The sequence below is a fragment of the Trachypithecus francoisi genome, unplaced genomic scaffold (assembly GCF_009764315.1).
Source record: "Trachypithecus francoisi isolate TF-2019V2 unplaced genomic scaffold, Tfra_2.0 Lachesis_group8, whole genome shotgun sequence".
In the NCBI taxonomy this organism is placed as follows: domain Eukaryota; kingdom Metazoa; phylum Chordata; class Mammalia; order Primates; family Cercopithecidae; genus Trachypithecus; species Trachypithecus francoisi.
Window position 1 is genome coordinate 17,818,358 of NW_022681473.1, and position 24,156 is coordinate 17,842,513.

Sequence of the window (24,156 nt, forward strand, 5' to 3'; positions counted from 1 at the left end):
CTAATTATTAAGAACATTTCTTCTTACATTGTGAAAGCTGTCTTCCTGGTAACTTCCACCGCTGGACCTAATTCTGTTTTCTGGGGCCACACAGAATAAGTAAGCTCAGGTCACATGCTACATCATCAAGTATTTGAAACCAGGAAGCATGTATTCCATTTACTTTTCTATGAGTTTAACATCCCTAGTTCCTTGAACTGTTCTTCATCATTTGGTTTCAAATCCCTTTTCTAGTAAGGCATGTTTTAGTCAGTCAATGTTAATAATGATGAAAACAACAACTAACATTTATCAAGAAGCTATTAAGTGCCAGGCACCATGTGAGACAGTTCTCATGCATTATCTCGCTTACATCCCTTCCCAACCTATGAGGCTGTACTGTTATTTGCCATGACCTTACTACTGGGGAAACTCAGGCTCTGAGAGCTTAAGGAACTTACCCGAGACCAAGTAGCAAAAAAGTATACAAACTAGGACTCAAACCTATGTCTCTTGACTCAAAAACCACTGCTCTTGACCATTTCGCTATGTTGCCTCTCTTGTGAAAGCACGGAGCCCCTACCCTCAAAACCTTAAGTATTGTTTGTTCATCATGGAATGTAAGCTCCATGTGGCTGAAGACTTTGTTGTGCTCAATTCTGTATATCCAGCACCAAAACAGTGCCTGGGACACAGGACGCACTCAATAAATATTTGTCGAATGAAAGAATGAATAAATAGAGCAAGACAATCACCTTCTTCATTATGGCCTCTGTTCTTATTGTATTAAGTCTAATGCTAATTTAGTGTCTTTCCAGTCACATCACATAGCTGCCCAAACTCAGCTTAAGTCTCTTGTAGTTTTGCTGTTAAAGTGCCTGCTATCATGCCTTTTTATCTTGACCAACTTAGGTATTTTTTAAAATTCAATTCTTATTTTTTTTTTTTTTTTTTTTTTTTTTTTTTTTTTTTTTTTGAGACGGAGTCTCGCTCTGTCGCCCGGACTGGAGTGCAGTGGCCAGATCTCAGCTCACTGCAAGCTCTACCTCCTGGGTTTACGCCATTCTCCTGCCTCAGCCTCCCGAGTAGCTGGGACTACAGGCGCCAGCCACCTCGCCCGGCTAGTTTTTGTATTTTTAGTAGAGACGGGGTTTCAGCGTATTAGCCAGGATGGTCTCGATCTCCTGACCTCGTGATCCGCCCGTCTCGGCCTCCCAAAGTGCTGGGATTACAGGCTTGAGCCACCGCGCCCGGCCTCAATTCTTATTTATATTTATTACACTTATATCTCCCCATTGATTTGTAAAATGAGCCCTTTGCTGAAGCCTGGAACACGTATATGTGTAACACAATATATGTAATGCAGAGGTAAGAGTTACACACAAACAACAACAGGTTAGATTCTCAGGCCCCTTGGCATCCTCTAAATCACCTTTCATGACACTCATTATACTTGTATTAATTATTCACTCATCTAGTTATTAAACAAATATTTACAAAGTGCTAGGCACCATTCTCAATGCCAAGGACATGGCTATGAACAAAGAGACAAAAATCCCTGCCCCTGTAAAATTTACATTCTAGTGCAGGAGGATCAGGAAAACACAAAGAAGTCAGTATCATGAAAACAAAATTGTAAGGGGTCTGTTCCAGATTAAAAGAAACTAAACAGGCCGGGCGCGGTGGCTCAAGCCTGTAATCCCAGCACTTTGGGAGGCCGAGACGGGCGGATCACGAGGTCAGGAGATCCAGACCATCCTGGCTAATACGGTGAAACCCTGTCTCTACTTAAAAATACAAAAAACTAGCCGGGCGACGAGGCGGGCGCCTGTAGTCCCAGCTACTCGGGAGGCTGAGGCAGGAGAATGGCGTAAACCCGGGAGGCGGAGCTTGCAGTGAGCTGAGATCCGGCCACTGTACTCCAGCCTGGGTGGCAGAGCAAGACTCCGTCTCAAAAAAAAAAAAAAAAAAAAAAAAAAGAAACTAAACAGACATTACCAAGTACAATGTTAAACCTTGATTGGATGCTGGGTCAGAAAACAAACAGCTATTAATAATGTTTAGGAACAACTGGGGAAATTGTAATTTGCACTGGACTGAATGTTAGGTGATATTATAAAATTAGTGTTATTTTCTCAAATGACATTGGAGTTATGCAGGAGAAGAGGAGAAAGTCCTTACTCTTAGGAGATGAGGGATGTGAGGGGTAAGATGTCATGATTCCCATAACTTAGTTTCAAGTTATCTATCTATTGTTCACAAATATGGTGACATGTTAGTTAGCATTTGGTGAAGGGCAGACAGGTGCCTTCATACTATTCTCATAATTCTCTTGTAGGTTTCAACAAATCTCCAAATAAAGAGTGGTGGGAGTGAGGGAAACCTACTGCGTTCCTAGTCAGAGATGTGGGTTATGATTAACTGGTGTGACTCTCATTATGGTGGACATTTTTCTACAAGTTCATTAATCATTCACGTTGAAAAGATTTCCTTTCCTTATACACTTGACAACATTCATCCCATAATTTTCCCTTTTGCAGCCATTGGAAAGGCTGGGATATGGGATAGCCATAGGATTGCATATTCTTCTAAAATAAAAGACCTCTTTTTTAGACTTTATCTGAAACAATGCTTTTACAAATATGTTATTTACACACTCTCAGTTACATTCAGGAAGTAATAAACAATTACAAAGTGTAGGAAAAATACAAGGAGAAAGTATAAAGCAAATAAGTCCTGAAGCCAGTAATATGGGATATGTATTCAATTCCTATGGTTGCTATAAAATATTACCATAATTTGGTAGCTTAAAACAACAGAAATTTATTCTCTTAAGAGTTCTGGATGCCAGAAGTCCAAAATGAGTCTCAATGGGACTAAAATCAAGGTGTCAGCAAGCTGGTTCCTTCTGGAGGTTCTAGGGGAGAATCAGTTTCCTTTCTTTTTCCAGTTTCTAGAGGTTATCCTCATTCCTTGGCTTGTGGCCCCACATCACAGTCACTCCCCTGCTCCAAACACATTCACTTCTGGTGTCACATTGCGTTCTTCCTCTCCCATCATCAAACCTCTCTCTGACTCCCTCTTAAAAGGACACTTGTGATTACATTTAGGGTGCACCTGGATAATCCTGGATTAGGGCCTGAATATCTTTAAGGCCATTATTCAGCCTCCCACAGGGTGAAGGAGAAGAAAGGGTCACATGAATAAATAATAAAGGAGGAGATCCTCATTCATTTTTTTTTTTTTTTTTGAGATGGAGTCTCTCTGTGTTGCCCAGGCTGGAGTGCAGCGGCGCGATCTCGGCTCACTGCAAGCTCCGCCTCCCGGGTTCACGCCATTCTCCTGCCTCAGCCTCCCGAGTAGCTAGGACTACAGGCGCCCGCCACCACGCCCGGCTAATTTTTTGTATTTTTAGTAGAGACGGGGTTTCACCGTGTTAGCCAGGATGGTCTTGATCTCCTGACCTCGTGAACCGCCCGCCTCGGCCTCCCAAAGTGCTGGGAGTACAGGCTTGAGCCACCGCGCCTGGCCCGGTAAATTTTTTTTTTTTTTTTTTTTTTTTTATATGGAGTCTCGCTCTGTCGCCCAGGCTGGAGTGCAGTGTCGTGATCTCGGCTAACTGCAACCTCTGCCTCCTGGGTTTAAGTGATTCTCCCGCCTCAGCTTCCCGAGTAGCTGGATGTGCCCAGCTATTTTTTTTTTTTTTTTTTTTTTTGTATTTTTAGAAGAGATGGGGTTTCACCGTGTTAGCTAGGATGGTCTCCATCTCTTGACCTCATGATCTGCCTGCCTCGGCCTCCCAAAGTACTGGGATTACAGGCGTGAGCCACCATGCCCGGCCAATGTTAGGTAAATTTTTAACCACTATGTCTCAATTTCCTTATCTTTAAAATAGATATAATAATATCTACTCAAGGGGTGGATAAAAGGGCTCAATACCGTAATTCATGTAAAGATTTAACCTAATTCCTGACACATGGTAAATGCTCATTAAATAATAGCTATTATTATAATTATTACTCACAGTGCAGGCTGTGCAACCCCCATGATGCTGAATCAGTACACGGCATTTCCAGGGACCTCTCTGACCCTTTCTTCCATGTGCATTCTATATAGGTTAATACGTAAAACCTACTTGAGTGTTAAAGCTGTTTTTTTTTTTCCATCTTAAGACATTTTAATATTTGATAGAAGTCTCTGTAAACAACATCACAAACTTACTTGGCTTCCTAAAAAAGATGACAGTGGCTCTCGGCCTTAGCGCCGTTTTCTTGGAAGCCTCTGCGCCATGAGAGCCAAGTGGAGGAAGAAGCGAACGCGCAGGCTGAAGCGCAAAAGAAGAAAGATGAGGCAGAGGTCCAAGTAAACCGCCAGCTTGTTGCATCGTGGAGGCCACAAGAGCAGAAACATGGAATGCCAGGTGCTGGGGATGCTGGTACAAGTTGTGGGACTGCATGCTACTGTCTAGAGCTTGTCTCAATGGATCTAGAACTTCATCGCCCTCTGATAGCCGATTACCTCTGAGACCCACCTTGCTCATAAACAAAACTGCCCATGTTGGTCCTCTGCCCTGGACTTGTGACACTCTGGACTATTTCTGTGTTTATTTGTGGCCGAGTGTAACAACCCTATAATAAATCACCTCTTCCGCTCCTTTTAGCTGAAGAATTAAAAAAAAAAAAAAGATGACAGTGAACATCAGTTACCTTTTGTTTATCAACTGTGGTTCAACACTGTGCATACTGATCATTTTCTTGGACCATAATAGATACTCTTAAAGAACAAAAAGACATGCCAGCTGCAGTGGCTCACGCCTGTAATCCCAGCACTTTGGGAGGCCAAGGCGGGCGGATCACCTGAGGTCGGGAGTTTGAGACCAGCCTAACACACATGCAGAAACCCCGTCTCTACTAAAAACACACACAAAAAATGAGCTGGGTGCATGCCTGCAATCCCAGCTACTCGGGAAGCTGAGGCAGGAGAATCGCTTGAACCTGGGAGGCAGAGGTTGTGGTGAGGTGAGATCGCACCATTGCACTCCAGCTTGGGCAACAAGAGTGGAACTCGGTCCCCCCCCCCAAAAAAAAGAACAAAAAGACGTATAAAGCCATTTATTTGTCCTCTACACAGTAAATTACTACCTATCTTAAAATACTGTTTTTTAAATATGTATTTTCTCTTCACTGTTTGGATCTCTAATAACTCCCTTTTCTGTTATCACAACTGTCAGTGTGTGGCTAAGGCTAGCAACGGTTAAAACTCACGTCACTACTTTTTATCTATCACTGCTGACCAAATCGATACTGTGATTTATGCATTTATAAGTCAGAAGGCTCCCTGTGAAATCTTAGGAGACTTCCTGCCTCACCTACAAAGATGCATATAACCTCTGTAAATACTGGCTCCTCAGCAACTGTTTTTAGTTACTTTCAAATTAGTAACTATGTTTTGAACATCTTAGAAGTTTGACTGCTATTTTGGTGAGATACTAAGAAGAGTTCTACCATGTCAGCCACTGGCCTGAGGATCTGTCTAATGTTTAATGCAAATCAAAACACCAATAAATTAACAAGTTTAAGGTGTGATATTACCTTCAATCTAATGTTCTTATCTTACCAAAGTGGCTCGGTAAATTACTCTGTCCACCTGGGTGGGAGAGTTCTTATGTTTTTGTTTCCAATTAACATTAGACAGTCTTTGAGGCTAATGATGGGCATTATGTACCCATATATAAATATATATATAATATATATAAAGATTATCTAGTGATTCAGTCATATTAATTATTGCTTCTAAATTTTTACTGTCAACATCGACTCTACTTAATCGACTCCTTTGCTGATACAATACTTTTATGTTTGTTAGTTTACATCCCCCCAAAATTGCCCTCGGGGGAGGTGTGTGAACTAGCAAGTATTCCCCATTTTTGCTGCAGACTGGGGCCTGTCAGTCTTAGCTACGGCACATTTTTAAGTGGAAATGAGAAAAGGACACTCAGAAAGACATGTTGGTATATTACTCAGTTAAACTTTGATGAATGCTCAGATGATCAATACCTGTATTTAAATATACATATAAAACTCTTTAACAAAACCATACAATATCATTTTTAGGTTGTCATTCAAATTTTTCACATCACTGGTATTTACAGACTATACATTTTAGGTATGCCTATTAAATATTACTAAAATTTGGGCGGGCGCAGTGGCTCACATCTGTAATCCCAGCACTTTGGGAGGCCGAGGCAGGTGGATCACTTGAGGTCAGGCATTCGAGATCAGCCTGGCCAACATGGTGAAAACCCATCTCTATTAAAAATACAAAAATTAGCCAGTGTTGTGGTGCACGCGTGTAGTCCCAGCTACTTGGGAGGCTGAGGCAGGAGAATCGCTTGAACCCAGGAGGCGGAGGTTGCAGTGAGCTGAGATCGTGTCACTGCACTCTAGTCTGGGCAACAGAGAGAGACTCTGTCTCAAAATAAATAAACAAGTAAGTAAATATTACTAGAATTTATTTTTACTAGTCCTGTTCTTAGTGCATTACATGCAGTACAAAAATAATCCATTCATTTTGGTGTACAAAACAGATGTAATGAATGTAGTGATATGTGGTACTTCTTTTTCTGTGTTTTCTAGGAATCTAAGATATCATGAGTTTATCTTGTCCTACCCACACCAGTTTCATAGTAGGGACCATGTATATTAATTGTATATGTATATTAAGTGTAGATTATTAATAGTAGAATAACAACTGCCATTTATGGAGCACCTATGTGCTAAGCACTGTACTGAGTATTTTTTAGATTGTTGCCATTTTAAGATATGCCCACAAACTTCTACGATACTCCCCCATTTCAAGAGGAGGATCCTAATTCCTTTTTCCCTTGAGTATGAGCTAAACTTAGCAACCAGCTTCTAATGGAGAAAATAAAACAAAAGCGAAAGAATGTGATGTCAGAGGCCAAGTGATAAAGGCACTGTGGCTTCCTGCTTGTTCTTCCCTTCTAAGACCACTTGCTCTGGGGAAGCCAGCTCCTTATATCAGGAGGATCATGTGCTAAAGATCTGAGGCCTCCCACATGAGTGAGCTTAGTAGCAGGCCCTCCAGATCCATTCAAGCCTTTGGATAACTGCAGTCCCAATCAAAATCTTGATTTCAACCTTAAAAGAGACTCTGGGTCAGAACCACCCCACTAAGCTGCTCTTAGATTCCCGGCCTTTAGAAACTGTGAAATAATAGGCCGGGCGCGGTGGCTCAAGCCTGTAATCCCAGCACTTTGGGAGGCCGAGACAGGCGGATCACGAGGTCAGGAGATCGAGACCATCCTGGCTAACCCGGTGAAACCCCGTCTCTACTAAAAAATACAAAAAAACTAGCCGGGCAAGGTGGCGGGCGCCTGTAGTCCCAGCTACTGGGGAGGCTGAGGCAGGAGAATGGCGTTAACCCGGGAGACGGAGCTTGCAGTGAGTCAAGATCTGGCCACTGCACTCCAGCCTGGGCGACAGAGCGAGACTCCGTCTCAAAAAAAAAAAAAAAAAAGAAACTGTGAAATAATAAATGTTTATTGTTTTAAGCCCCCAGGTTTTTTTTGGGAGATTTATAACACAGAAATAAATAATACACACACATCCATATATATTTGACACACACATATATATTTGAGTCTCGCTCTGTCGCCAGGCTGGAGTGCAGTGGTGCAATCTCGGCTCACGGCAACCTCCGACTCCCTGGTTCAAGTGATTCTCCTGCCTCAGCCTCCCAAGTAGCTGGGATTACAGGCATGCACCACCACGCCCAGCTAATTTTTGTATTTTTAGTAGAAACGGGATTTCACCATATTGGTCAGGATGGCCTCGATCTCCTGACCTCGTGATCTGCCCCCCTGGGCCTCTCAAAGTGCTGGGATTACAGGCGTGATAATACACATATATTATCTTTTATATTCTCACAACTACATGGAATATGTAGTATTATCTTCATGAAAATGAGGAAACAAAGGCTCAGATGGTTAAGCAATTTACTCAAAGTCACACAGCTAGTAGTGATAGATCCATGACATTAAGGCCATATTCTTCGCTCTGTATTATACTATTTCTTTTTAGGTCCTGTTTTTTTTTCAGCCAGCTTATTAGCTATTGTTCCCAAATTTAATTAGCCTGCTATCAATGCTTTTATGCAAATAATGATTTTTTAAAAAAGCTTGGCTAAGTACATAGTCCAGATTTATACTTCTGGAGAATTTCAGCATGACAGGAACCCATTAATCAGCACACTTTATGACTATTCAACCAGCCTGTATTCCTTCTCCTTGTTCGCAAGGATGTCATGGAGATGTTGTCAAAGTCTTGTTGAAATCCAATTGAGCCAAACAAATATACTAAATATAGCTACACTAAATACAGCTATACTGTACAGATTTCTCCCAACTTACCAATGCAGTAATCTCTTCAAAAAGGGAGTAAGTTTACATTGACTACTCCTCTTCCTTCTCTGTCAGTATTATTGTCATTACCATCATTCACCCCTTTCACAGTTATCACTGCTTTTGATAAATAAGCACTTTATACACATTATTTAATTTAATCATCAGAACTACTCTATGAAGTAGCTTCTCTTATCATTTCAATTTTACCAATAAGGAAATCTGGCTTATAGCAATTAATAACTTGCCTAACATCATTTTACTGAGAAGTAAAAGAGCCAGGGTTGAAATCAAATCTTCTTTACCCACTAAGCCTGGGATATGTTCCTATTCCTTTTCCTTCCCCTCCCCTTCCTTACCTTCCCCTTTATTTTCTTCTCTTCCCTTCTTCCTTCCCCTCTTTACCTCCTACTTCCTCCCCTTTTCTGTCTCCATCTTCAATAAATTCTGGTAAGCTTACAGTGATCCCAACTTCCTTTTCTTAATTTATTCTTTTTAAGAAAATTTTTTTCGACAGAGTCTCACTCCATCACACAGGCTGGAGTGCAGTGGCACAATCTTGGCTCACTGCAACCGCTGCCTCCCGGGTTCAAGGGATTCTCCTGCCTTGGCCTCTCGAGTAGCTGGGATTACAGGTACGTACTACCACAGCCAGCTATATTTTTGTATTTTTAGTAGAGATGGGTTTTCATTATGTTGGCCAGGCTGGTCTCAAACTCCTGACCTCAAGTGATCTGCCAGCCTCCACCTCCCAAAGTGCTGGGATTTCAGGCATGAGCCACTGTGCCCGGCCTCTTAATTTATTCTTGTTCGTAAGTAGTTTAAGAATATTACCTAAGATGGATGTCAAGTCTGCTGAAGTGACCTCCTGAATGTTAGTTCCTTGACTCCAGTCTTCTGAAATTTCTATCCATCCCCGACCCTCATCCCCTATTTCCCCCTCCCCATGCACACTTTCTCAAAGACTGACTAGTCCTCAGTATCTTTTTTTTTTTTTTTTGAGACAGAGTTTCACTTGTCACCCAGGCTGGAGTGCAATGGTGCGACCTTGGCTCTTTGCAACCTCTGCCTCCTGGGTTCAAGTGATTTTCCAGCCTCAGCCTCCCTAGTACCTGGGATTACAGGTGCTTGCCACCACGTCCAGCTAATTTTTGTATTTTTAGTAGAGACAGGGTTTCGCCATGTTATCCAGGCTGGTCTCGAACTCCTGACCTCAGGTGATCCACCCACCTCAGCCTCCCAAAGTGCTGGGATCACATGCGTGAGCCACAGCGCCCAGCCTAGTCCTCAGTATCTTGAAATATTAGATTAAGGAACTTGAAATCATTTAAAGCAGTTGTGTGACCTCTTTCAATCTCAACTATGTTTGATTGCATTCCCTGTAACCAGTGTTTATTTTATCTTTTCCAGTCCAAAGAGTATTCTCTTTGACAGAGAAGACTAAACCAAAATAGAGGTGAATGCTCTATTTTCTTTCTTTCATTCATTAATATGATACCACCCACCTAGGCCTCCTTGTTCTTTTTGCTCCCAATGTAACTTTTTAAAAAAGCCTTTTTATATTGTCTTTAGTATTGTGTCACAATTCCCAGTTTTTCTGGTCTCTTATTTTCCCTTTAACACAATTCAGTAAATATTCATTTACATATATGATACTTTGAAGCAGGCACTTATCTAGATGCTAGGAGCATAGGGGAAAGCAAGACAGATAAATGCTCTCATGAAGCTGACAGTCTAATGAGGAAGACATAATTATATGCATGACAAGTTAAGAAAAAGCTAGAAAAATGCATATTAAACCTAAAGTTCAGAAAAGTCTTCATAGAAAAAGAGACATTAAAAAAATATATCACCAATCTTAAATAAACTCTTTCAGAAAAGAAGAAGACACTTCAAAACTGATTTTATGCTGGGTGTGGTGGATCACACCTGCAATCTCAGCACTTTGGGAGGATGAGGTGGGTGGATCGCTTAAGGTTAGGAGTTGGAGACCAACCTGGCCAACATGGTGAAACCCCGTCTCTACTAAAATACAAAAATTAGCTGGGCGTCGTGGCAGGCACCTGTAATCTCAGGTACTAGGGAGGCTGAGGCAGGAGAATTGCTTGAACCCAGGAGGCAGAGGTTGCAGTGAGCTGAGATTGCGCCACTGCACTCTAGCCTGGGTGACAGAGTGACACTCCATCTCAAAAAACAAAACAAAACAAAACAAAACTGATTTTATGAGGCTAGCATAATGCTGACTCTCAAATAAGACAAAGATATTACAAGAAAAGAAAACTGTAGCCTAAAATACCTCATGCAGATAGATGCAAAAATCATTAACGAAATATTAGTAAAAAGAATACAGCAGTATATAAAAAGGATAACAAATAATCACTAAGTGGATTTGTCCACATTAATAGCATAAAGGGGAAAATTCACATAATCATCTCAATAGATGTAAACAATTCCGAATACTGATTCACAATAAAAATTCTCAGCAAACTAAAAAGAAAAGTGAACTTCCGGCCGGGTGCGATGGCTCACGTCTGTAATCCCAGCACTTTGGGAGGCCGAGGCGGGTGGATCACCTGAGGTCAGGAGATCGAGACAATCCTGGCTAACACAGTGAAACCCTGTCTCTACTAAAAATACAAAAAAATTAGCGGAGCTTGCAGTGGGCCGAGATCGCGCCACTGCACTCCAGCCTGGGCGACACAGCCAGACTCCATCTAAAAAAAAAAAAAAAAGAAAATTTCCTTTACTTAATAAAGGGAATCTATGAAAAATATAACTTAATTTGGAAGACTGAAAACTGTTCTGTCACGATTGGAAACAAGGCAAGGCTATCTGCTCTCATCACTTCTATATAACATTGTAATAAAGGTCCAATAAAGAAAGAAAGAGAAAAGAAGTTATACCAAGATTGGAAAGAAAGAAATAAAGCTGCTTTTACTTGCACATGACAGGATTTTCTATGTAGAGTAATCTAAGAAATCTACAAAGAAACGACTAGAACTAATAAGTGAGTTTAGCAAGGTCACAGGATACAAGGGTAATATATAAAAAGCAGTTATATGTCTATATTCTTGAAATGCAAAGTGCAAAGTTAGCTAAAAAACAAATTTTTAAAATACACCATTTACAAGAATAGCAGGAAACATGAACTATTTCGGGATAAATTTAATAGAATGTTTAAGATCTGTACATTAAACACAATAAAATATTGTTGAGAGAAATTAAAGAAGACCTAAGGGAAAATGTACCATGTTTATGGATTGGAAGATTCAATATAGTAAAGGTGACAATTTTCCCCTAATTGATCTATAAATTCTTTTTTTTTTTTTTTTTTTGAGACGGAGTCTCGCTCTGTCGCCCGGGCTGGAGTGCAGTGGCCGGATCTCAGCTCACTGCAAGCTCCGCCTACCGGGTTTATGCCATTCTCCCGCCTCAGCCTTCCAAGTAGCTGGGACTACAGGCGCCCGCCACCACGCCCAGCTAGTTTTTTGGTTTTTTTTTAGTAGAGATGGGGTTTCACCGTGTTAGCCAGGATGGTCTCAATCTCCTGACCTCGTGATCCGCCCGTCTCGGCCTCCCAAAGTGCTGGGATTACAGGTGTGAGCACTGTGCCCGGCCGATCTATAGATTCTTAATAATTTCTTTTTTTTTTTTTTAGACAGAGTCTTGCTCTGTCGCCAGGTTGGAGTGCAGTGGCGTGATCTTGGCTCACTGCAACCTCTGCCTTTCGAGTTCAAGCAATTCTTCTGCCTCAGTCTCCTGACTAGCTGGGATTACAGGCACCCGCCACCACGCCCAGCTAATTTTTTTTTTTTTGTATTTTTAGTAGAGATGGGGTTTCTCCATGTTGATCAGACTGGTCTCGAACTCCTGACCTCAGGTGATCCACCTGCCTTGGCCTCCCAAAGCACTGGGATTACAAGTGTGAGCCACCATGCCTGGCGATTCTTAATAATTTCAATCCAATTCTCAGACTTTTTTTTTTTGTAGAAATGAGCAAGTTTATTCTAAATTTTACACGGAAATGCAAAGGGCCTTGAATGAATAAAACAATCTTCAAAAAGAAAAAGTTGAAGGGCATACACTGCCTTAGATCAATGGAACAGAATAGAGAATCCAGAGATAGATATGCACATATTAATATGCGGTCAATTGATTTTTTTTTTTTTAAACAAAGGAACCAAAATAAGTAGGAAAAGGAAAGTCTTTTCAACAAATCATACTGTATCAACTGGCTATCCATGAGGGGAGCGGGGTAAAACCTTGACCCTCAATCTTAAACTACCAACAAAAAATAATTCAGGATGGATTATAGACCTAAACATAAAAGTTAAACCTCTAATGCTTTTAGAAAGAAATATAGGGTAACACTGTCACAAACTTAGGGTAGGCAAAGATTTTTTAGACTGGACCCAGAAGGCATTAACCATAAAAGAAAAAAAAAAGCTAAAAAATTAAAACTTCTGCTCAATGAAAGACATCACTAAGGAAATAAATAAAGAGGCCACAGAGGGAGAAAATATTTGTGATGAATATATCTGACTTGTAACCAGAATATGTAAAGAACTCCTACCACTGGATAATAAAAAGACAACCCACTAAAAATTGGGCAAAATATTTGAAGAGACACTTCACAAAGGAAGATACACAAATGACCAACAAGCAATAAAAAGTATTCAACATCATTAGTCATCAGGGAAATGCAAACTAAAACCACAATGCGATTTCATTTCACAACCACTAGAATAGATAAAATGCAAAAGACTGACAACACCAAATGTTAACAAGCAATTGTAACAACTGGAATTCTCATACATTGCTGGGGGGAATGTAAGATGGTACAACTGTTTTAGAAAGCAGTCAGTAATTCAACCCTTAGGTATTTACCCAACATAAATGAAAACACACATCCATAAAAAGACCTGGAGACAAATGTTCCTAAAAGATTTATTCATAATGGGCAAAAACTGTATACAACCCAAGTGTACGTTAACAAGTAAACAAAAAGCAAAGTGTGCTATATTCATACAACAGAATACTACATAGCAGTAAAAAGGAATGAAGTGCTGGTACATACCACAATGTGGATGAACATTTCTCCAGACAAGATACACAAATGGCTAATATGCATGTAAAAAGATGTTTGACATCATTCATTAGTCATCAGGAAAATATAAATCAAAAGCAGAGTGAGATAAAATTTCACACCTACTAGGCTGGCTATATTAAAAAAGTCACACAATATCAAGTGTTGGCAAGAATGTGGAGAAATTGTAACCCTCATAAACTGTTGCTGGGAATGTAACAGAGTGCAGGCATTTTGGAAAACAGTTTGGCTGTTCTTTTAAACACAGAATTACCATATGACCCAACATTCCACTCCTAGGTATATATCCAAGAGAACTGAAAACGCATTCACACAAAAGTGTGTACACAAACATCCACAGCAGCATTATTCATGATAGCCAAAAAGTGGAAACAATCCAATGTCTATCAATGGATGAACGGGTAGACAAAATGTGGTATAACCATACAATGGAATATTATTTAGCCACAAAAAGGAATAAAGTACTGATACATGTTACAACATGGATAAATCTTGAAAACAGTTAAGTGATACAGCCATAAAAAGGAATGAGATCATGTCCTTTGCAGGCACATGGATGGAGCTGCAAGCCATTATCCTCAGCAAACTAACGCAGGAACAGAAAACCAAATACCACATGCTCTCACTTATAAGTGGGAGCTGAACAATGAGAACACATGGACACAGAGAGGGGAACAACACATACTGGGGCCTGTTGGGGGGTGAGGTCGGGGGAGGGAGAGCATTAGAAAAAATAGCTAATGCATACTGGGCTTAATACCTAAGTGATGGGTTGATCTGTGCAGCAAACCACCATGGCACAAGTTTAGCAAGCGATGTAACAAACCTGCGCATCCTGCACATGTACCCCAGAACTTAAATAAAAACAAAGAAAAGAAAACACTAAGTGAAAGAAACCAGATACAGAAGCCCATATATTATATGATTCTATCTATATAGAATCTATATGAAATGTCCAGAATAGGCATATCCATAGACGCAGAAAGTAGGTTAGTGGTTGCCTAGGACTGGGAGTTCGTGGGTGGGAAAAAAGGGGAGTTACTGCTAATGTGTATGGGGTATTTTTCTTGGCGGAGGGGACTTGATGAAAATATTGTAGAACTGATTTTGGTGATGGTCTTACAACTCTGAATATTCTAAAAACTACTGAATTGTACACTTTAAATAGCTGAATTGTATGGTATGTAAATTATATCTCAATCTAGTTATTAAAATAATTTTAGGCCGGGCGGGGTGGCTCAAGCCTGTAATCCCAGCACTTTGGGAGGCCGAGACGGGCGGATCACGAGGTCAGGAGTTCCAGACCATCCTGGCTAACACGGTGAAACCCTGTCTCTACTAAAAAATACAAAAAAAAGCTAGCCGGGCGAGGTGGCTGGCGCCTGTAGTCCCAGCTACTCGGGAGGCTGAGGCAGGAGAATGGCGTAAACCCGGGAGGCGGAGCTTGCAGTGAGCTGAGATCCGGCCACTGTACTCCAGCCCGGGAGACAGAGCGAGACTCCGTCTCAAAAAAAAAAAAAAAAAAAAAAAAAAAATAATAATAATAATTTTAAAAGAACCACTTATACAATCCTTTACTATAAACTTTGTTTATTTTCATCCTTCAGTTTTCTACTGAGTTTTTAGTATTTTTTATTACTGATTTTTAGGAACTCTGTGTATAAGGAAATTAGCCCTTCATCTGTGATATGAGTTGCAAATACTTTGTTTGTTGTTAATCTTTTGTTCTTGTTTACAGTATTTGTTGGCAAGCAATTTTTTTTCCTCTTTCTGCAACAAAATATATCAATCTTTTCTTTTATGGCTTCCAGGTTTTTTTTATCAGCTGTCTTAGAAACATCTTCCCTTCTGTGAGATTGTAAGAACATCTTCCTGGGGTTTCTTTATGTTTATGTTTTTGTTTTTTGTATTTTTTTTTTTTTTTTTTTGAGACAGGGTCTCACTCTGTCTCCCAGGCTGGAGTGCAGTGGTGTGATCATGGCTCACTGAAGCCTCCAACTCCCGGGCTCAAGTGATCCCCTCACCTTAGCCTTTCGAGTAGCTGAGACTATTGTCATGAATGGCAAACCTGGAATTACCTTTGCACCAAGCTAATATAAGTATGTGCCACCATACCATGCTGGTTGAAAAAAAAAAAAGGGTTTTTTTGTAGAGACAGATTTCATTACTAAGTTGCCCAGGCTAGTCTTGAACTCCTGGGTTCAAGCAATCCTCCTACCTTGGCCTCCCAAAGTGCTAGGATTATAGGTATGAGCCACTGTAGCCAGCCTATATTGAAATTTTTGATCCATCTAGAATTTATTTGCATACAAGATGCAGTATCATATTCCTAACATGGCTACCAGTTGTGCTCATTGATTTAAATGCCCTCCCCAATGTAGATTAATTTTATTTTTATATTTGAGTCAATTTCTAAGCTTTTGATTCTGGTCCATTGATCGCCTATCTATTAATATGTCAATAATAAATGTGCTGGTAATGAAGAGTGTGGTGATGAAGACAGCACGTGTTCTGGAGCTAGCACCTGAGTTCAAATCTGAGCTCTGTCACTTATTGGCAGTGTGAGTTTGAGTAGGTTAATCTCAATGGGCTGTTAAGAGAATTAAATGAATTGTTCTATTTAAAGGGCTTAGAACAGTGCCTGGCACATAGTGTTTATTGTTTCCAATTATAGTGGAATTATTATAGCTTTATAACAGATTCTAATATCTATTATAGATATTAATGAGGCTAGTATCTCATTCTTTTCTTTCTCAGGATATTTCTGGTTATTCTAGTCTACATATTTTTTCTGTATGAGCTTTACAATCATTTCTCTCAAGAAAATAAGCAAATAAGCAAAAAGTACTATTGGTATTTTTTTACGGAGATCATGTTAACTTATAGATTAAATTAAGGAGCACTGACAAGTTTATGATTTTAAATCTTCCTAAGAACATACCATGCCTTTCCATATGTCCAAGTCTTTTTTTGTTTCCAGTAGTGTTTTAAAGCTCTCTTCATATGGTTCTTGCATATTCTTGTTACATTTGTTCCTAGGTATGTAACCTTTTTTTTTTTTTTTTTTTTTTTTTTTGAGATGGAGTCTTGCTCTATTACCCAGGCTGGAGTGCAGTGGTGTGATCTTGGCTCACTGCATCCTCAAACTCCCAGGCTCAAGTGATCCTCTCATCTCAGCCTTCCCGGTAGCTAGGACTACAGGCACACACCACCATGCCTGGTCAATTTTTCTAATTTTTGTAGAGACAGGGTTTCACCATGTTTCCCAGGCTGGTCTCAAACTCCTGGGCTCAAGCAATCTGCCTGTCTCAGCCTCCCAATGTGCTAGGATTGCAGGTGTGAGCCACTGCCCCTGGCCCTTATTATTTTTTAAACTAAATTATTGATTTTAGTATATTTTGTCGATCTACCTTGCTGAAGCATAATGTTTATAACAGATTTCAATTTGATTATCTTGGGCTTTCCAGCTAAGTAATCACATCATCTGCAATCATGTAATTTTTCCTTCTCCTTTAAAATTTTTATGCCTCATTTCTTTTTCCTGCCTAATACAGTAGCACTGACTGGTTATTTTCAGAAAGATGGAAATAATGTTAGCAAAGAGTAAACAGTGAAATTATTATTTTTTGAGACTGAGTCTCACTCTGTTGCCCAGGCTGGAGTGCGGTGGCGCAGTCTCGGCTCACTGCAACCTCTCTCTCCCGGGTTCAAGCAATTCTCCTGCCTCAGCCTCCTGAGCAGCTGGGACTATAGGCGCATGCCACCACCCCCGGCTAATTTTTTGTATTTTTAGTAGAGATAGGGTTTCACCATGTTAGCCAGGATGGTCTCAATCTCCTGACCTTGTGATCCGCCTGCCTTGGCCTCCCCAAGTGTTGGGATTACAGGTGTGAGCCACCGCGCCCGGCCCTGAAATTGTTTTTATAATTATATATATCTAGGACTCCTATCTCATATTTCTTCCTTTTTTTTTTTTTTTTTTTTTTTGTTTGTTTGTTTTTGAGATGGATCTTTACTCATGTTTCCCAGGCTGGAGTACAATGGCATGATCTTGGCTCACTGCAACCTTTGCCTCCCCGGTTCAACTGATTCTCCTGCCTCAGCCTCCCAAGTTGCTGGGATTACAGGTGTGTTCAACCATGCCAGACTAAGTTTTTTTGTATTTTTAATAGAGACGGGGTATCACCATGTTGGTCAGGTTGGTCTCGAACTCCTGACCTCAAATGATCCACCTGCCTCCACCTCCCAAAGTGCTGGGATTACAGGCGTGAGCCACCACGCCTGGCCGTATTTTCTCCGTCTGAAAGATGAACATATAAAAAAAATTTCAGATATATATGAAAATATATGATATAAGAAATATATATGAGAAAAGTCTTTTATGTCAAAAAACAGCTGACAAATGTATATTCAGCATAATCTCTACTATGCAAAGACAACAATGCATAAAAATACTAGAAATAATTAGCAAGTATTTTAATGGTGAGTGGATTTATGATTATTTTTCTACTTCATTACACTTTCCTGTACTACTACATTTCTACAATGAGCAAGTTTTTCTTTGATGATCAGAAAAACATAAACAAACAGGAAAAAAAGAATCAAGTATGCAACTTTTGGCTCAACTTGACTTTGAGCTTATGTGCTGATGCTTGAAATCCCTATCACCAAGCTCTCTTGACTCAGGCCAGTTTTGCGACCTGCATCAGGAATGCTTTATCTATTTCTTCCATCTGGCTAGGTAGTCTATAGTCTAATCCCACAATGATGTCACCTCTCTTCTGCTCTTCTTTTATCTGAATCCAGGTGTTCTCCAACATGCTTCCACCCTCAGATTTGTGTGCAGATGTCCATGCAGCTATAGATCTTTTTGATATCAAACTGTTTTGTGTCGTTTAAGTCTCTTAAGTATATTTCTTTTTCGTTGCCCATGATCCCCCACAAGACCTCCGAATGACCTAGATTGAAGTATCCCACAAGAAAACCTTCCCTCTGGTATTCTTGAGCACTGACTCTCTTTGAGCAAGCATTGTCTAAAGTTTTTGAACCCTCAGATGTCTCTTAAGACACTCCAAGGAAACGCTATCCTAGCCAAGATGATGATTAACACAACTTTTGGAGATACAATGTTCTTGAAGGAAGTCCAGAAACCATATTGTTTGGCTTTATTACAAATTTCTATTATCTAACCTCAACTGGACACTCATGGCTACTGGATAATCCTTTTAGTCATCTCCTTTTAACTTGGCATCACATGCCTTTAGATATTTTCCATTCTCAAATTTCCAAGCTAATCCTATGCCCCAAATCCAAACTCTCAGCAGAGGACCTCTTATTTTCTTGAGAAGACTGAAGCCACCTTTTTAAGTCCCTCAATTTCCTTCCTTTATACCTTAATATTTCTCTGCATTTTCACTTATCCGCACCTCTTCCTTACTTCTTTCAGAGAAAGAAATCTTCCCCTTCTCTTCCTACAATTAATCTTTCCATCTATGCTCTTGAGTCCATGTTGCCTCAGTTTCTGGGACCTTACTCCACCAACTATCTCCTTTACACTTGCATGGTTGACCTTACCTTCTCCATTAACTCCTTGCTGTCTATGGGCACATATTTAAGTGGTCCTTTAATCTAAAAAATCTTTCATAGACTCTCCTCACTAACACTCCTTTCTCCTACCTTTGTTTACAAAGCCAGATTTCTCAGAGGAGCATGCTATGTACATTATCTCCTCTTTCTTACCACCCATCCATTCACTCAGTAACTCCTTCAACGTTGCTTCCATCACTCAACTAAAACTGTTCTCTTTGAAGTTATAACTCACTTCACCCCAACCAAACTACTGTGGCAAATCTTCTAACCTCTCATACTTAGCAAAACTCACTGAGTCCTCTGTGTTTTGCTTTGCATTTTTAAATAATATGTTTATACTGCTATTTCTTGATTTTTAAATTTTAGACATTATCTTTTAACTTCCAGTTGAAGGTGACAAATTATCTTTTTCACCACCCACATATACTTCCCATCTGTCCATCTTTTCGTGATACTAATTTTGGCTTACCAATATTTGGTACAGAATTCTAGATTGAAAATAATTTTCCCTTAGAATTCTAAAAGCATTGCGCATTTTTTTTTTAACTTCTCATGTTGAGAAGCCTGATGGCATTCTAGTTCTTCCTATTTCTCTTTCTAGTCATAAATTTACTCATTTATGACTATGTAAATATTGTGCACAGCAAAAACACAAGGTATATTATTATATTTTCTTTCTTATACAACCTTTTGTTTTTCTTAGAATAATTATTTCTTTCTCGGTTTGTTGGGGTTTCTAAGTATTAATCAGTGCTTCTTCAACTGAAGTATTAAACCCTAATTCTCCAACTGAAGGTTGAAAAAATTTTTTTACACAACAGATAATCTATCAGTTCTATTATTTAATTTTCCTGCAGAAATTCCTCCTAGAGCCTTCTGTCCTGCTATTTCAATCTGAATTGTTTTCTAGCTATCTTGCACAAACTTGTCCTGCAACTACCTTCCGTTATCATTCTAAGAATTCTCTTTTTATCTCTCCTAGCATCCCTTGATGCTAGATCTCATAATTTCATCTTCCTAAACTTATTCTCATTTTTTGATATAACATACTCTTCAGTAGTTTCATGAGAAAGGCTGCTGCATAAGAGTTAAAATTGGCCGGGCGCGGTGGCTCAAGCCCGTAATCCCAGCACTTTGGGAGGCCGAGACGGGCGGATCACGAGGTCAGGAGATCGAGACCATCCTGGCAAACACGGTAAAACCCTGTCTCTACTAAAAAAAAAAATACAAAAAACTAGCTGGGCGTGGTGGCGGGCGCCTGTAGTCCCAGCTACTTGGAAGGCTGAGGCGGGAGAATGGCATAAACCCGGTAGGCGGAGCTTGCAGTGAGCTGAGATCCGGCCACTGCACCTCAGCCTGGGTGACAGAGCGAGACTCCGTCTCAAAAAAAAAAAAAAAAAAAAAGAGTTAAAATTTATGAAACCCTGCCCATCTAAAAATCTTTATCCTCGGCTGGGTGCAGTGGCTCATGTCTGTAATCCTAGCACTTTAGGAGGCCAAGGCAGGCAGATCACCTGAGGTCAGGAGTTGGAGACCAGCCTGACCAACACGGTGAAACCCATCTCTACTAAAAATACAAAAAATGAGCTGGGCGTGGTGGCGGGTGCCTCTAAGCCCAGCTACTTGGGAGGCTGAGGCAGGAGAATTGCTTGAACCCACGAGGCAGAGGTTGCACGTGAGCTGAGACCAGGTCACTGCGCTCCAGCCTGGGTGACAAGACTGAGACTCCGTCTCAAAAACAAACAAACAAAAACAAAAACAAAAAAACAACTTTACCCTCACGGTTGATTGATAGTTCGGTTTGGTACAGAATTCTAGATTGAAAATAATTTTCCCTTAGAATACTAAAAGCATTGCACATTTTTTTTTTTTTTAACTTCTCATGTTGAGAAGCCTGATGGCATTCTAGCTCTTCCAACTTCTCTTTCTAGAACTCCAGATTTTTAGATCTTATAGTCCTGGACTGGGCCTTTAGTTTTCTTGTTTTTTTTTCCTCCTGTTTTCTGGGTAATTTCTTGATCTTTCAACCCATCTACTGAATTTTTCTTTCAGCTATTACAACATTTAATTTCTAAGGACTCTTTCTTGTTTTTTTTTGTTTTTGTTTTTGTTCTGAGACAGAGTCTTGCTCTGTCACCCAGGTAGCAGTGCAGTGGCACCATCTCAGTTCACTGCAACATCTGCCTACGGGGTTCAAGCAATTCTTGTGCCTCCGCCTCCCGAGTAGCTGGGATTACAGGCACATGCCACCACGGCCAGCTAATTTTTATATTTTTAGTAGAGACAGGGTTTTGTCATGTTAGCCAGGCTGGTCTTGAACTCCTGACCTCAGGTGATCCGCCCTCATTGGCCTCCCAAAGTGCTGGGATTACAGCTGTGAGCCACTGCGCCTGGCCTCTATTTTGTTTCGTTTTGGCTTCTGGCTATCATGCTAGAGACTTCCCCCAAATTTCTGGTGATCCTTGAATACTTGAGTATGTTCATTCCTATTTGGTGCGAGGTACTAAAAAACTGGTTATCTGAATGAATTGGAGCTTGTTTATATTGAGCTTCACTGTAGAATGACTGGGTGGAAACCTGGTCATTTCACTGTGCAACTCCTACATGTCAGATTTGTAGAGACTTCCTCTGAGGCTATTTCAGTTTCTCCAGAAAATATTCCAGAATCCCACCTGGGGGATATTTATTTGGCAGCCAGCATTCTGACAGCCAAGCAAGGGAAGGGAGCTAGAAAAGAACTGTCAACATTTAGCAGATAGACACTGACAATCTTTTTTCACTAGGGCATCTCACCTACGCTCTGTGCCTGGTGCTCCTGAGTCAAGAGCTCCTCTAGTTTAATATCTCCAGTCTTCCATGGAATGAAGAAGTGTAGTGACCTTGATGCTTGAAGTTGGGGGAGGGATCTGGGGATCTAATTGCTCCTCATAATGACTTTCAATATATCTTCTTATTTTCAGCTCTCCTCTCACTCCCAGTTTCAGAGTACTTGACACCTCCAATTCTTTTTTTTTTTTTTTTTTTGAGACGGAGTCTTGCTCTGTCACCCAGGCTGGAGTGCAGTGGCATGATCTCAGCTCACAGCAACCCAGCAACCTCCGCCTCTTGGGTTCAAGAGATTCTTCTACCTCAGCCTCCTGAGTAGCTGGGATTACAGGCACCCGCCATCATGTGGGGCTAATTTTTGTATTTTTGTAGAGATGGGGTTTAACCATCTTGGCCAGGCTGGTCTCGAGCTCCTGACCTCAGGTAATCTGTCTGCCTCTGCCTCCCAAAGTGCTGGGATTACAGGTGTGAGGCCACCGTGCCTGGCCGACACCTCCAATTCTTGAACCCGCCTCCAATTCTTGAACCCTTTTAGGCCTAAATGGCACAAACATACCTCTTCCCTTTTGCTAGTTACACATCAGCTTCCTTTACCAAATTAGTTTTTAGTTATGCGTCTGCTGTCCACCGTCTAAAATTTGGTGGACATCTATTATTTCCTGTCATGTCTTCCTTTGTTTTCTTTGTCCTTTTGCCTTTACATCTTTTCTCCCTCTTTATTATACTTTTATTTTATTTATTTAGATTTATTTATTTATTTACTTTTTGAGGCAAGGTCTTATACTGTTGCCCAAGCTGGAGTGCAGTGGTGTGATCTCGGCTCACTGCAGCCTCTGTCTCCTGGGTTCAAGCGATTCTCCTGCCTCAAGTTCCAAGTAGCTGGGACTACAGGCATCTGCCACCACACCTAGCTAATTTTTGTATTTTTAGTAGACATGGGGTTTCACCACATTGGCCAAGCTGGTCTTGAACTCCTGACCTCAAGTGATCTTCCGCCTTGGCTTCCCCAAAGTGCTGGGATTACAGGCAAGAGCCACCATGCCTGACATATTACAATTTTAGTGTGCTCTACAGAGAGAGCAAATAAACACATGTATTTGGCCTGACACTTTCTACAGAGGTCTGTAACTATTTATATGTCCATTTTCTTTCAAATGAGACTGTGAACTCCTTAAAAATAGAACTATAAGACCGGGCGCGGTGGCTCACGCCTGTAATCCCAGCACTTTGGGAGGCCGAGGCGGGTGGATCACGAGGACAGGAGATCGAGACCATCCTGGCTAACATGGTGAAACCCCGTCTCTACTAAAAATACAAAAAAATTAGCTGGGCGTGGTGGCGGGCACCTGTAGTCCCAGCTACTGGGGAGGCTGAGGCAGGAGAATGGCGTGAACCCAGGAGGTGGAGCTTGCAGTGAGCCGAGATCGCGCCACTGCACTCCAGCCTGGGCAACAGAGCGAGACTCCGTCTCAAAAAAAAAAAAAAAAAAAAGAACTATATTCTCCTTATTCTTTTGGTACCAGCACCTAGAATAATACCTGGCACAGAGGACACACTAAAAAAATACTGTTGAATAAACAAATTGATGAATGAGTGAGCTCCTTGTATATCTTTCACCTGACATAGAGCTTTGAACATTGAAAGCACTTAATAATACACAAATTCAAAAAGGAAAACTTTATGGCTGACATTTTGTACTTAAAATTTCAAATATATGGTTCTCAGGAGACTTGTGTACATGATAAGTATCACTTACATGGCTATTTAGGGTATACACTACAAACAGAATGTAGTCCTGTTAACTAAGTAACTGCTAAAAGTGAATTCTGATTCCATTGTTTGAAAAGTCTCCATCTTAATATCTTTTTTAAAAGAAATTTTCCCCTTTTCCCCATCCTTAGTTTTGACTTTTTTTTTCTGAGACAGGGTCTTGCTCTGTTGCCCAGGCTGAAATGCAGTGGCACGATCACAGCTCACTGCAGCCTTGACCTCCTGAGCTCAAGGAATCTTCCCACCTCAGCCTCCCAAGTAGCTGGGGCCAGAGGCGTGAGCCACTATGCCTGGTGAGTTTTTCTTATTTTTGTAGAGATGTGGGTCTCATTGTGTTGCCCAGGATGGTCTCAATTTCTTGGGCTCAAGCAATCCTCCCACGTTTGCCTCCCAAAGTGCTAGGACTACAGACATGAGCCATGGCAACTGGTGCTTTTTGATTTGTTGTTGTTGTTGAGAATGT

The 24,156-nt window shown here is 40.7% G+C and overlaps 2 protein-coding genes across 5 annotated transcripts in view; one reads left to right on the forward strand and one right to left on the reverse strand.

The window, feature by feature from the left end:
- Window positions 1–24,156, reverse strand: part of CUNH11orf49 (chromosome unknown C11orf49 homolog) — a 226,603-nt gene that overhangs the window by 72,122 nt on the left and 130,325 nt on the right. The window lies entirely within an intron of this gene.
- LOC117080900 (60S ribosomal protein L41-like) lies at window positions 4,244–4,636 on the forward strand. The gene has a single exon (XM_033206310.1). The coding sequence runs from the start codon at window positions 4,268–4,270 to the stop codon at window positions 4,343–4,345; it is 78 nt and encodes a 25-aa protein (XP_033062201.1). The 5' UTR covers window positions 4,244–4,267; the 3' UTR covers window positions 4,346–4,636.